At 43.6% G+C, this 12,063-nt stretch overlaps 4 protein-coding genes across 4 annotated transcripts; 2 read left to right on the forward strand and 2 right to left on the reverse strand.

Moving 5' to 3' along the window:
• The first annotated feature begins 1,180 nt into the window (after positions 1–1,180).
• On the forward strand, positions 1,181–1,798 carry LOC134088733 (histone H1-like). Its single transcript, XM_062542841.1, has one exon. The coding sequence runs from the start codon at positions 1,181–1,183 to the stop codon at positions 1,796–1,798; it is 618 nt and encodes a 205-aa protein (XP_062398825.1).
• Positions 1,799–2,538: 740 nt separating this feature from the next.
• LOC134088749 (histone H2A) lies at positions 2,539–2,959 on the forward strand. Its single transcript, XM_062542865.1, has one exon. It carries the CDS (start codon positions 2,558–2,560, stop codon positions 2,933–2,935), a length of 378 nt encoding a protein of 125 aa, XP_062398849.1. The 5' UTR covers positions 2,539–2,557; the 3' UTR covers positions 2,936–2,959.
• Positions 2,960–6,561: 3,602 nt separating this feature from the next.
• On the reverse strand, positions 6,562–6,977 carry LOC134088818 (histone H2B-like). Its single transcript, XM_062542962.1, has one exon. The coding sequence runs from the start codon at positions 6,948–6,950 to the stop codon at positions 6,576–6,578; it is 375 nt and encodes a 124-aa protein (XP_062398946.1). The 5' UTR covers positions 6,951–6,977; the 3' UTR covers positions 6,562–6,575.
• Positions 6,978–7,935: 958 nt separating this feature from the next.
• On the reverse strand, positions 7,936–8,276 carry LOC134088802 (histone H4). The gene has a single exon (XM_062542937.1). The coding sequence runs from the start codon at positions 8,257–8,259 to the stop codon at positions 7,948–7,950; it is 312 nt and encodes a 103-aa protein (XP_062398921.1). The 5' UTR covers positions 8,260–8,276; the 3' UTR covers positions 7,936–7,947.
• Positions 8,277–12,063: the final 3,787 nt, after the last annotated feature.

The following is a 12,063-nucleotide window of genomic DNA, read 5'->3' on the forward strand; positions in this document are numbered from 1 at the left end:
TATGGTGGTAATATTCGGGTATATGAATATGAACTGGTTAAAATAGGGAAACAAACAAAAACATCATGTTGGAAAATGTCATTCACTCCACACATGATGAAAGCAGGAGATGTCTGATATCATTTTTGTGTCAATATTGTGTCTGATATCATTTTAGCGGTGTCAATATTGCAGGCCGATGGGAACCAACATAGTTCCTGTTTCCAAGAGAGGAGGTTAACTTTTCACAATCTGCTTTAGTCTGAGCAGGTTCTAAGGGCCCAGCACTGACCGAGGGCCCGCAGAGAGCACCTATATATTATAGGGGGCAGTGCCCCTGAGTCTACAGGTTACCTTACACTGACAGACTTTGACAAGATTTGGGAACGATTCTTGAAAGATTGTAGTCTTTTGAGTAAAACTTGAACGAGGGGCATTAGTGAAAAGACTAGCCTACAATCTTTCAAGAAAAGATCATGAACAGGCAAAATGCAACTGCATTGTGCCCTCCCCTCAATCACCTACAGTCCAAAATAAAAGTCTAAGCCAGTGTGTTAGAAACATATATTCTATTGTAATTCATTATTGCTCATACGTCTGCATAAGTTGCCTTAACAAATGTCACCCAACTTATGTTTCCTATGACTTGGTCCTATAATCTTTAGACCTGTGGTATAGGCTATCCGTGTGTTGCGTGTTCGTCAATTGTGTTTCGCAGTGTCCAAAAAGCTCTCGATTGGAAAGTGCACATTCGCAAAAAACACATTGTCACTGCTTGTACGAGTTACAGAGACTCATATCTTGGTCTATGGAACTTTTTTGTCCATGTATTGCACGGTTTTATTATCGTTATGTTCATGTTTTCCTCGCAAAACTCTGACTGACTGCAACCTCTCCACCTAGAGGTCCAAAGTTCTCGGTTAGTTGCAAAAGTGATAAAGGGCAACCATAAGCCTTAAAATGTGAAAGTTGTGCTGTTCACTACAGACATTGTCTTGTTGGTAAATATCGTGTCGCTACTAATATTTCTTCCAAAGAAGTGTGTGAAGAAAACACAAGTGATCTCCTCGCCACAGAACGACCGAGGCAGACATCACTCTGCTGAGTCTAAATGGTTCTCATGTTTGCTATAAATCCAACCCACCGGCACTTACGTTCATTATTCTCTCAGGTCTACTATACGTGAAACCATAACGATAGAATGGCAGAAACAGCTCCAGCTCCCGCTGCGGCCCCGGCAAAGGCCCCAGCAAAGTCCCCCAAGAAGAAGGCGCCCCGAGCTAAGAAGACTGGCCCAAGTGTGGGCGAGCTCGTCGTCAAGGCGATCTCTGCCTCCAAGGAGAAGAAAGGAGTCTCTTTGGCTGCTCTGAAGAAGGCTCTGGCGGCTGGAGGATACGATGTGGAGAAGAACAACGCTCGTGTCAAGATAGCCATCAAGAGTTTGGTAACAAAAGGAACACTGGTTCAGACTAAAGGAACTGGTGCCGCCGGCTCCTTCAAGCTGAATAAGGCAGCGGAAAAGAAGCCCGCTAAGAAGGCTGCCCCCAAAGCCAAGAAGCCAGCAGCGAAGAAACCTGCCGCGGCCAAGAAGCCCAAGAAGGTAGTAGCCAAGAAGCCTGCGGCTGTTAAGCAATCTCCGAAGAAAGCAGCCAAGAAGCCCGCCACACCGAAAAAGGCAACCAAGAGCCCGAAGAAAGCTAAGAAGCCCGCTGCACCCAAGAAGGCAGCGAAGAGCCCGAAGAAAGCGAAGGCAGCGAAACCCAAGGCCGCCAAGCCTAAAGCTGCCAAGCCCAAAAAGGCTGCACCCAAGAAGAAGTAAATGTTGCGCCCTTCTGTCTATTTCAACAAATGAACATAAAGGCTCTTTTAAGAGCCGACCAATACATATGAATGCCTATTCCATCAGTTCCTGCTGGTGCACTAAACAATTTATGTTTGAAATGCACATTTATTGTGTTGCATTTTCTCATTACTCAGTCTCAACACACACACTGCGTCATAGATCACATAAATTAGTCAACATACGATTTCGAGACATTTAAAAGCGAGTGGCATTAAACTGTATTCACTAGGCTTATGTGCTGTGTATACATTTCTAAGATACCTTATATTGGGTAATTTATTACGGTAACACACCATGCCTTCTTCCTAATGCAGCAGATGGAGCCAAGCATGAAACAAAGAATCCAAAACCTTGCAATACAACAATTTCAGCTTGTTTCATTGTAATAGTCAGTACCAGTGCCAAATGTGCTCAAGTGTCTCCTGCGGGATTTTAAGAAGAACCTCGCTTTATTTTTACCTGGAATACTACTTATTTCATGTCACCCGTTGAGTTGAGTTTAGTTTCTCTGACCCTAACCTTAACCCTGCGCTAAATGAGAGGTGGGAGAGCCATACGCACCAAATATATTTGAAGATGATGTCACGCAATGTACTACAAGTTGATTGGCTCTCTGCTTTGTGTTCTCAGCCACTGAGGCACTGAGTCGCACCGCGCCGTAGCCTTATAAATACGCATGCTTCAACTAACTGATGTCATTCGACTATTCAGACAAACTCTCAACAGTTACTGAAAATGAGTGGCAGAGGAAAAACCGGTGGCAAGGCCAGAGCAAAGGCTAAGACTCGTTCATCCAGGGCTGGACTCCAGTTCCCCGTGGGCCGTGTGCACAGACTCCTGCGTAAAGGCAACTATGCTCAGCGTGTTGGCGCTGGTGCACCGGTCTACTTGGCTGCCGTGCTCGAGTACTTGACTGCTGAGATCCTGGAATTGGCCGGTAACGCTGCCCGTGACAACAAGAAGACTCGTATCATTCCCCGCCATTTGCAGCTGGCTGTGCGCAACGACGAGGAGTTGAACAAGCTGCTCGGCGGAGTGACCATCGCTCAGGGTGGTGTGCTACCAAACATCCAGGCTGTGCTGCTGCCCAAGAAGACTGAAAAGTCCAAGTAAATCTGCGTTATCTCCATATCTGAAACAAAGGCTCTTTTAAGAGCCACCCAAATACTTATCAAAAGGCATTCTCCATGATTTCTATACTATTAGAACATTTCTCAACTTGCGTGTATTGAAGTAATTGAGAAATACGATCCTGCCATACTTCATTTCCACCCCTCCCGTTTTCTACAATGCCAACCATTAAGCAACTGTTTTAGCTAATCTGAATTGAATACCACACAACATGAACTGGGATTAATCTCACTCAAGATCAGGATACAAATCCCTGTTTTGGGTATCACGAGATGTGTTCAGTCTTGCGGTGAAGTAAAGGATGTAAAACCAACAATATCCAAGCCACACAGACATATTCTCACCCACTCCCTATCTTCTAGAGTCGCAAATATACACACGCATAAAAGAAGGAAATGGTGAGAAATGGTACATTCTTAGTCAAACAGACGTATTTTATTTCTCTCTAAATACATAAACTTCATAAGCTTACATGGTAACGCATTCGAGAAAACCTCATGTTCAGGTTGGGACTTAGATTTATTGACTCATTTTGTTGGATTAAGGAATGTGAATTCGGCATTAGTGATTTATCACATGTAGAGAGAATGGCTGGACTGTGGTAGTGTTATAGTTATGGTATTGCACTATATTAATGTCAGTTTGACTTCTCTTATAAACACAGGACTAAATTAAGCAAATGTGTGTAGGTCATAATTTGTGTTTGAACGTGCTACCTTACCAAATGGTTTGTTTCTATATCAGGATATATGTACTGACTTATCATCACTAAGTGAATTTCTTGTATTTTTAGTTAATAATTCAGAATAGTGAAACAAAGCAATGAATGAGGCCGTTTGGGGGGTGGGCGTTGCATTCAATTTCAAGCGCCACTCGGAGGGAACTTGGAAGACCAATCAGTGGAGACCAAAAACCTGACGTAAACAGGGGGGCAGGCTGCGGTCGGAGGCTTTATATACCCTCGTTTCGCCTGTATGTTCATACTCTTCAAACCCGAAGAATAAGTAGCAATGGCAAGAACCAAACAGACAGCCCGCAAATCTACCGGAGGCAAGGCTCCAAGGAAGCAGCTCGCCACCAAGGCTGCGCGTAAAAGCGCACCAGCAACCGGTGGAGTCAAGAAGCCTCACCGTTACAGGCCTGGCACCGTGGCTCTGAGAGAGATCCGCCGTTACCAGAAATCTACCGAGCTGCTGATCCGCAAGCTTCCTTTCCAGCGTCTGGTCAGAGAAATTGCTCAGGACTTCAAGACTGATCTGCGCTTCCAGAGCTCTGCTGTCATGGCTCTTCAGGAGGCCAGCGAGGCTTACCTCGTCGGCCTCTTCGAAGACACTAACCTGTGTGCCATCCACGCCAAGAGAGTCACCATCATGCCCAAGGACATCCAGTTGGCACGTCGTATCCGTGGGGAGCGTGCTTAAATTTCTTGAAATTCAAAAACCCAAAGGCTCTTTTAAGAGCCACCTAAACATTCAAAAAAACTTCTTTCCAACATGCCTATATAACACTATTCCTTAGATCTAGCCTGGTATGGTAGTGACCTGTTCAATCCCACACTTTTCCCAGACATGAACATATCAAAATCATGCGTCTTGAGTAGCCCTTTGAAGTAATCAACTACTATTTTTTCAAATTTTAATGAAAAAGGGGGTGAAAAGGAGTGTTTTTATCTTAGGTCACAATTGTGACCGATGGGAAACTAGAGTCAGATTTTGGGGATTTTCTCCTTTTTTGACACATTTCTTTGATCAATCATCTAATTTCCAATACATTCCAAACAGATGATATGGGGACATTGTCCCAGGTCTGTTCTTAAAATTTATATTTGTATCACAATACAATACTCAACATTGACTCTGCAATTCTCTGTTATATTCTAAGTGTGCCGATTTCTACATTGAGAAGCCATTATATCACACCATTATACATAGCTATTGTAGTAGCTGGTTTTCTATGCTGTTCTTTATCTTTATTTTACTTTCAGTCATTACCTGCACATATCAGATCTAACTGACTGTCCAGATTTGATAATCATACCTCAAAAACAGTAAATCATTGTCCTCATTGACTATTATATTACATGTCACATATATAAACTAGGTGGTGGGGTGTATAGTCAACTCGCCAGTCAGCCTGTTGAAGGCATAATGCCTAAATGTATGCAGAGACCTGCAATAGACATGAAACAACCTTACCATTTTTACATAGAAAAGCCATTATATCATCTATATCCACTATAGGCCTACACCACAATGCAACAACCACCACATGTTGCCAAAACAGATGTCGTTTGTCTGTTTGCTACTGTAAATCAGGTTTTTAAGCCAAGTATACTTGCATACACAAGTAATTTGGTTTCTGCATTTATCCCATCTGTGAATTAGTGAACACACATGAAGTGACATCCTAGGTTACCTGGTCCCTTTGCTCCAAAGGCCTCATATTCATAAGGCTCTATGTCCCCAGTGTCCTATATATCCTGGGACCTATGCTCATTCGGATATCTACTATGTGCTTTATAATGCTGGAGGACCCTGGAAACATACAATGCTTGACCTGGAGAACACAGGACCCCTGTCCCTGATCCCAAATAAACCTGAGGAGCATAGGAGCCTGCTCTGACCTCAGTTATTGGCCTAATCTAGTGGCAGAACGGTGTGAAATCCACTATATTGCTCAATTTAATTCATTTTACCACTGGATTAATGAGGACAATGATTTACTGTTTTTGAGGTATGATTGTGAAATCTGGGCAGTCAGTTAGATCTTATATGTGTAGGAAATGACTGACAGTAAAATTAAGAAAAATAACAGCATAGAAAATTTGCTATTACAATAGCCATGTATAATAATAGTGTGATACAATGGAATTCTCTGTAAAAATAGGCACACTTGGGAATTGCAGAGGCAATGTTGAGTATTGTATTGTATTACACATTTACATGCAAATAACAGACCTGGGACAATGTCCCCATATCTTTGGAATTTATTGGAAATTAGATGATTGGACAAAGAAATGTGTCAAAAAAGGAGAAAATCCCCAAAATCTGACTAGTTTCCCATCGGTCACAATTGTGACCGTCTTCATGTTCACTCATGCTATGAGAACGCTGGACAAAGTTAACTTATTTCATTTGCATCCCTCCATACTAGACACCTTAAAGATTACGTGTGCCCAAACTCTTTGCTCTATTTTTTACATAAACATACTTTTCTAAGCTTTAGTTTGGGAGCTTTTGGGGAAATGTTCTGGTCAGGGTGCAACCAAAACATAAGCAGCTCTGACTATGTGACAAATTACACTACACATTTGGCACTTCACATATTTACCTGAGACCCTTTCAGGTTTCCATTTTCGGGGAAAATGTATTGATTATTCATACAATTACATCTTTAAAGGCACATGATCAAAATGTTATTTTCGATCACAATTGTCGGTCTCAAAAATAGTACCGCCTTAATCATATTCCGTGGACATTATATCCACAAAATATTCTTTCATAATGGTATTAGCAGCATTGCAATTACTTATACAGCTATGATTAAGTTGGAACCACTTTTCAGAGATAATGTGGGTGGCTCTTAAAAGAGCCTTTGGGTTGGTAAACGTTACGCGAACACTCTACTTGGAGCTGGTGTATTTGGTGACAGCCTTTGTTCCTTCGGACACGGCGTGCTTGGCCAGCTCACCGGGCAGAAGGAGACGCACAGCGGTCTGGATCTCCCTGGAAGAGATGGTGGAGCGCTTGTTGTAGTGAGCCAAGCGGGAAGCCTCTCCAGCGATGCGCTCGAAGATGTCGTTCACGAAGGAATTCATGATACCCATAGCCTTGGAAGAGATACCGGTGTCAGGGTGGACCTGCTTCAGGACTTTGTACACGTAGATGGCGTAGCTCTCCTTCCTGGACTTTCTGCGTTTCTTTCCTCCTTTAGCTGCCGTCTTTGTCACGGCTTTCTTGGAACCTTTCTTAGGAGCGGGCTTTGCTGGATCAGGCATGATGAGATATCGACTTAGTCCAATTCTAATTCCAAATTCCTACTGCAGTTACTTGGTATTTATATTAGGCTCTATGCAAATAGAGGACTGCGTCACTTCACACATCCACGACCAGAATGGCCTGTCATTTCCCTCCGAAACCAAACACTCAGACATGGTTGGTCATTTTGGATCCAAGGGGGCAGTCAGTGAGGGTTTAGCACCACCCACAGATAATCATTTCACACCACCTTTAGCTCTTCTCCCGCACTTTTTCTTCTAGATTGAGGTAATCCATCGAAATCTATGGCAAACAGTTTTACGTTTAGCGTTTCAATTCATGACTGCAGTTTGTCTCCCCAATTGTTGTTAACGTTTACAACATACCACTCATTAACTGTAGGCCTACTGCATTTGTTACAGTAACAAGAAAAACGTTTACAGAATTGTGCATAAAACACGTGTAAGCTACAGTAAAAAAGGAAACACCTTTCGGATTTACTGAAAATTCACTGTATAGGCTACATTTCAATACATTCTGACGTTCCTTTCTGTGAGGCCGAATGTGTGCTTGACTGTTTTTATTATTATTATTTTAGTCATGACAACTTTTCATGAAATCAGAAAGAGCCCACTCATGGGGTAGGACTACATGCATCCGACTAGGCATGCATGTTGTTTTTTTCGTTGTTTTCTTTGTATTTGTATCGTTCGATCTGATCTGAAACCTATTTTTTTCGGCGCGTTCATGGCGTCGCACCTTATTGAAGAGGTTGTGGGATTTTTCATAATGTCATATACAATTAAATGCATGACTTACTCTTGGCAACCGGAGGAAGTAGCATATGCAATGCCCTAGTCTCCAAAATATAATGATTATGCATATTACCATCAAATTGAGATAAAGGGGGTTTCTATAATCCTCCGTACCATAAACTATTGGGAATAGTAGTACCTTTTATAAAGAATTGGGTGGCTCTTAGAAGAGCCTTTTAGTTTGGTCGAGAGGTCTGATTTTTCAACCGCCGAAACCGTACAGAGTACGACCCTGGCGTTTCAGAGCATAGACAACATCCATAGCGGTCACAGTCTTCCTCTTGGCGTGCTCGGTGTAGGTGACGGCATCACGAATCACGTTCTCCAGGAAAACCTTCAACACACCACGGGTCTCTTCGTAGATCAGACCAGAGATACGTTTCACACCACCACGGCGAGCCAGACGCCTGATTGCAGGCTTGGTGATCCCCTGGATGTTATCACGAAGAACTTTGCGGTGACGCTTGGCGCCTCCCTTTCCAAGACCTTTGCCTCCTTTGCCTCTGCCTGACATCTTTCAACTGTTTGTGATCGAGGGTGGCACTAATATGGTTGAAGTGCCTCGCAGCTCGAACTAGTCCCTACAGAGAGGACGTTGGTGAAGACTACTAGGCACTCCCCCCTTCACGGCCCCTCCTTTTTTTGAGACAAGAGATTGCGCGGGCATGTAGGCCAAACCTCACGCAGAAACTGATTCCCGAGGTGTGTCAGGTCCTATCGAAAGGTCTTCAGCCAGAGTTCGTGCCATTTCCATCGGTAGCACAGTGAGGCAACATCGCAGAGGATTTCTGGCGAATTTGGAACTTCCCTAGGTGCCATCGATGGCAAACACGTCCAGATTAAAACCCCACCAAACGCCGGTAGTGATTCTTTTAATTACAAGGGAACACGTTGTTCTGATGGCTACATGCGATGCTCATTATCCAGGGTTACATTTCCTGCAGACAACGCGTTCCTGTTCGCATCATGGCTGCCTCGCGTATTTTGCGGTCGTTTAGTGCGTCGGTTGTGCACGTCGTCGCAAGCGAACATGACACGTCCGTGAGATCCAATATTGACAAGAAAGTAGGGGGCGATCATGGCAAAAAAGGGACTGCAAGATGCATTATCGACATCAAAGCTGGGGGCAATCATGAGAGTAAACTAGATGTACCGCAAAGCGATACACAATATGCAACTTTTATGTATGTAAATGAGTGTGTGCATGTGTGCGCTTGCTTTTGTGTATGAGTGCTTCTCTGTCTAGTGTGAGTGTGTGTCTGCTTGTGTGTGTGTTTAATGTGTCTCTGAGTATATGTTCACTGTGTTCTCTGCCGTCACTGTCACTCCAATATCAGATAACACACACACACACACACACACACACACACTCACATGCGCGCGTGTGCACACACACACACACACACACAAACACACATACACAGGCACACACTCACACACGCACACACACACACACTCGCACACACACACACACACACACACACACACACACACACACACACACACACACACACACAAACACACACACACACAGGCACACCCAGAGAGAGAAAGAGAGAACACACACAGAATACACACAGATAACACAGACATAGAGAGAGAGAGAGAGAGAGAGAGAGAGAGAGAGAGAGAGAGAGAGAGAGAGAAAGAGAACACACACAGAACATGCACATACACACATATACACACATGCAAACACACAGATGGGCACACAGAAACGCACCCACACACATCACACACACACTCACTTCTCAGCTCCGGTGGTCTCACAAAATGTACTCAAAGATGTGTGTGTGCATATGTGTGTGTGTGTGTGTGTGTGTGTGTGTGTGTGTGTGTGTGTGTGTGTGTAAGGGTGTATGTGTGCATGTGTGTGGGCGTGTTTGTGCATGTGTTTGTATAATGTTTTATGTACATGTGTGTATGTAGTGGTGCGTGTGTGTGTAGGTATGCGTGTGTGTGTGTGTATTTATGTGTGTGTGTGTGTGCGTGTGTGTGTGTGTGTGTGTGTGTGTGTGTGTTCCTGCATGTTTGTTGCACCCAGAGCAACCATTCTCTTTTAAAACATATTTGGAAACTAGTTGATTAAAGGTTTCTAATGGTGTCACTTATATGTTTCTAGGACAAAAACTAGCAGAGATTGAGATGTTTGGAACAGTTTTTGAAATCCCCAGGGGGGGATTTAGACTCCAGATAATACCACCATCTACTGGCCGATGGGTATACAGTCCTGAATGTACACATAAATCCATTTATTTTATAGCCCCCCATGGATGAAATTCCACAAAACTTGGCATACTCCCAGAGGGTGTCAGGTTAATCATACACAGGAAATTTGGTGCAGTTCATAACATCTCATCTGAAGATAGGGGCAATTAAAGCAATATTACATAGCATTTTCAATTTTTACGATGGGGGGGCAAATCACAAATGACTGGTTATAAGCTAAGTTGATGCAAGCTCTAGAGAACAACATACCATAAACATTTTGTCATCCTCGGTGCCACGGTTCAGGTAGTTATGTAGGAAAAACTGTCATTTTTGGGCTTCGGGCGGGGGCAGCGCGGGGGTGGAGTGACCCCCGGGGACGAAACGAAAATTTTCCATAGAACTCTACTGGGGCTACATGCCCACCAAGTTTCATGCGCTCCGGTGTTACGGTGTCCCGGGAATCGTTGACGAAAAATGACGGGAAAAAAAAAAAAAAAAAAAAAAAACTTTGACAACAACTATATGACCGCTTCGCTAGCTACGCTAGCGGCGGTCATAATAATGGCACATGGCCACATCCACATCTGATATTAGGCTACCAGTAGGGTGCGTAATGCTGCAGCGAGTCTGTACACAGGACAAAGCAGGTCGCACGCGGGCGCATACGCTTATGCTTGGTCTAACAGCAAGTATAACTCCACACTTACAATGGTGGATGTTGGTGCATATGGTCGGGAAAGCGATGGTGGTGTCTTCAAGGAAAATGAGTTTGATGCAAGGATCCTCGAGGGCATTTTGGGTCTGCCACCTCCAGCCAAACGGCCTGGCACGGACACCACAAACCCCTACATCAGGGGTCGGCAATTAAGTTTAAATAAGACCTCAGGCCAGATATCGTCCAATACAAAACAATGGCTAATTTAATTAATTAATATTGGAGGGGTGATATAAAAATTATAGGCGCTCTTGAAATGACGCTATGATATGCCTGTGTGTTTAAAAAGGAAAAAAAAAAAAAAAAACAGCACAAAAACATTTCCACGCGTTGCTGTTGTTAGCTGTCAAAAAAATGGCACTATCAAAAAATCTGAAGAGAAAAGTTAACAGCGAAAACAGGATCTTTAATGATGAGTGAGTGGACAGAGAACTATGCCTTCATCCTATCCTCCCTAGTTATATTAATGCAAAGCACACATGCCTGATCTGTAACGAGGGTGTCTCTGTATGCAAAGAGTACAATATTAGACGGCACCACGAAACTAAGCATGCTAATTTCAAGGTTGCGTTCCTAAATAACACGCACGCTATGTTTGAAAGTCGTGTTTTACTTTTCAGAGTTATAAGTGCGTAAATTGCAAAGTCGTGTTTTAATTATCACCATAAGCCTATGTCCGTTGTTTGAATGACAACTTGTGTTTTAGGGACTAGTTTGGAATTTCAGAACCAGCGCTGTCCACTGACTTAATTTGTTTTTGCATGTTGTGCGTTCACGCTGCACCTCGCTGCGTGCTTCTTCACTCGTATCCAGACTCGTATCTAAAGCATTTAGATTGATTGAAATTCTTCTGTTCTGGAAAATTACGTTTCAAAATAAAGAGCATTTTTGAGACTGGCAGTCCGATTTTTTGAATTTTTTTTTTTCATTCTCGGGTTCAAAAGATCTCACGGGCCAGATGTTTTTGCTTGCGGGCCACATCTGGCCCGCGGACCGCCTATTGCCGACCCCTGCCCCACATGTTTGTGGCAGATGCTGCTTTTCCGCTGCATCGGAATTTGATGCGACCATAGGCTGCTCTGGCAAGTGCATTACACTCCTTCATGATGTAGGCTATATTCAGCTGGATGTTGAAAAATTTATGGATTTTTAACACTGATTTTTTTAAATGTTATGTAGGCCTTCTAACCTTCGAGCAGATCAGAGTCGCCACTCACGGGCTCGCCGGATCATCGAAAACGCCTTTGGAATCATGGCCTAACTGGATATTGGGCAGTGCAGTGTAAACAATGCAACTCACATGTTAAGGCATGTGTTGCTTTACACAATTTCCTTACAAGTACGGATGTTGCCAACGCCGGTCGTCGGTACAACCCCCCCAACTACGCTGAC

This window comes from Sardina pilchardus, chromosome 1 (genome assembly GCF_963854185.1).
Source record: "Sardina pilchardus chromosome 1, fSarPil1.1, whole genome shotgun sequence".
NCBI lineage: Eukaryota > Metazoa > Chordata > Actinopteri > Clupeiformes > Clupeidae > Sardina > Sardina pilchardus.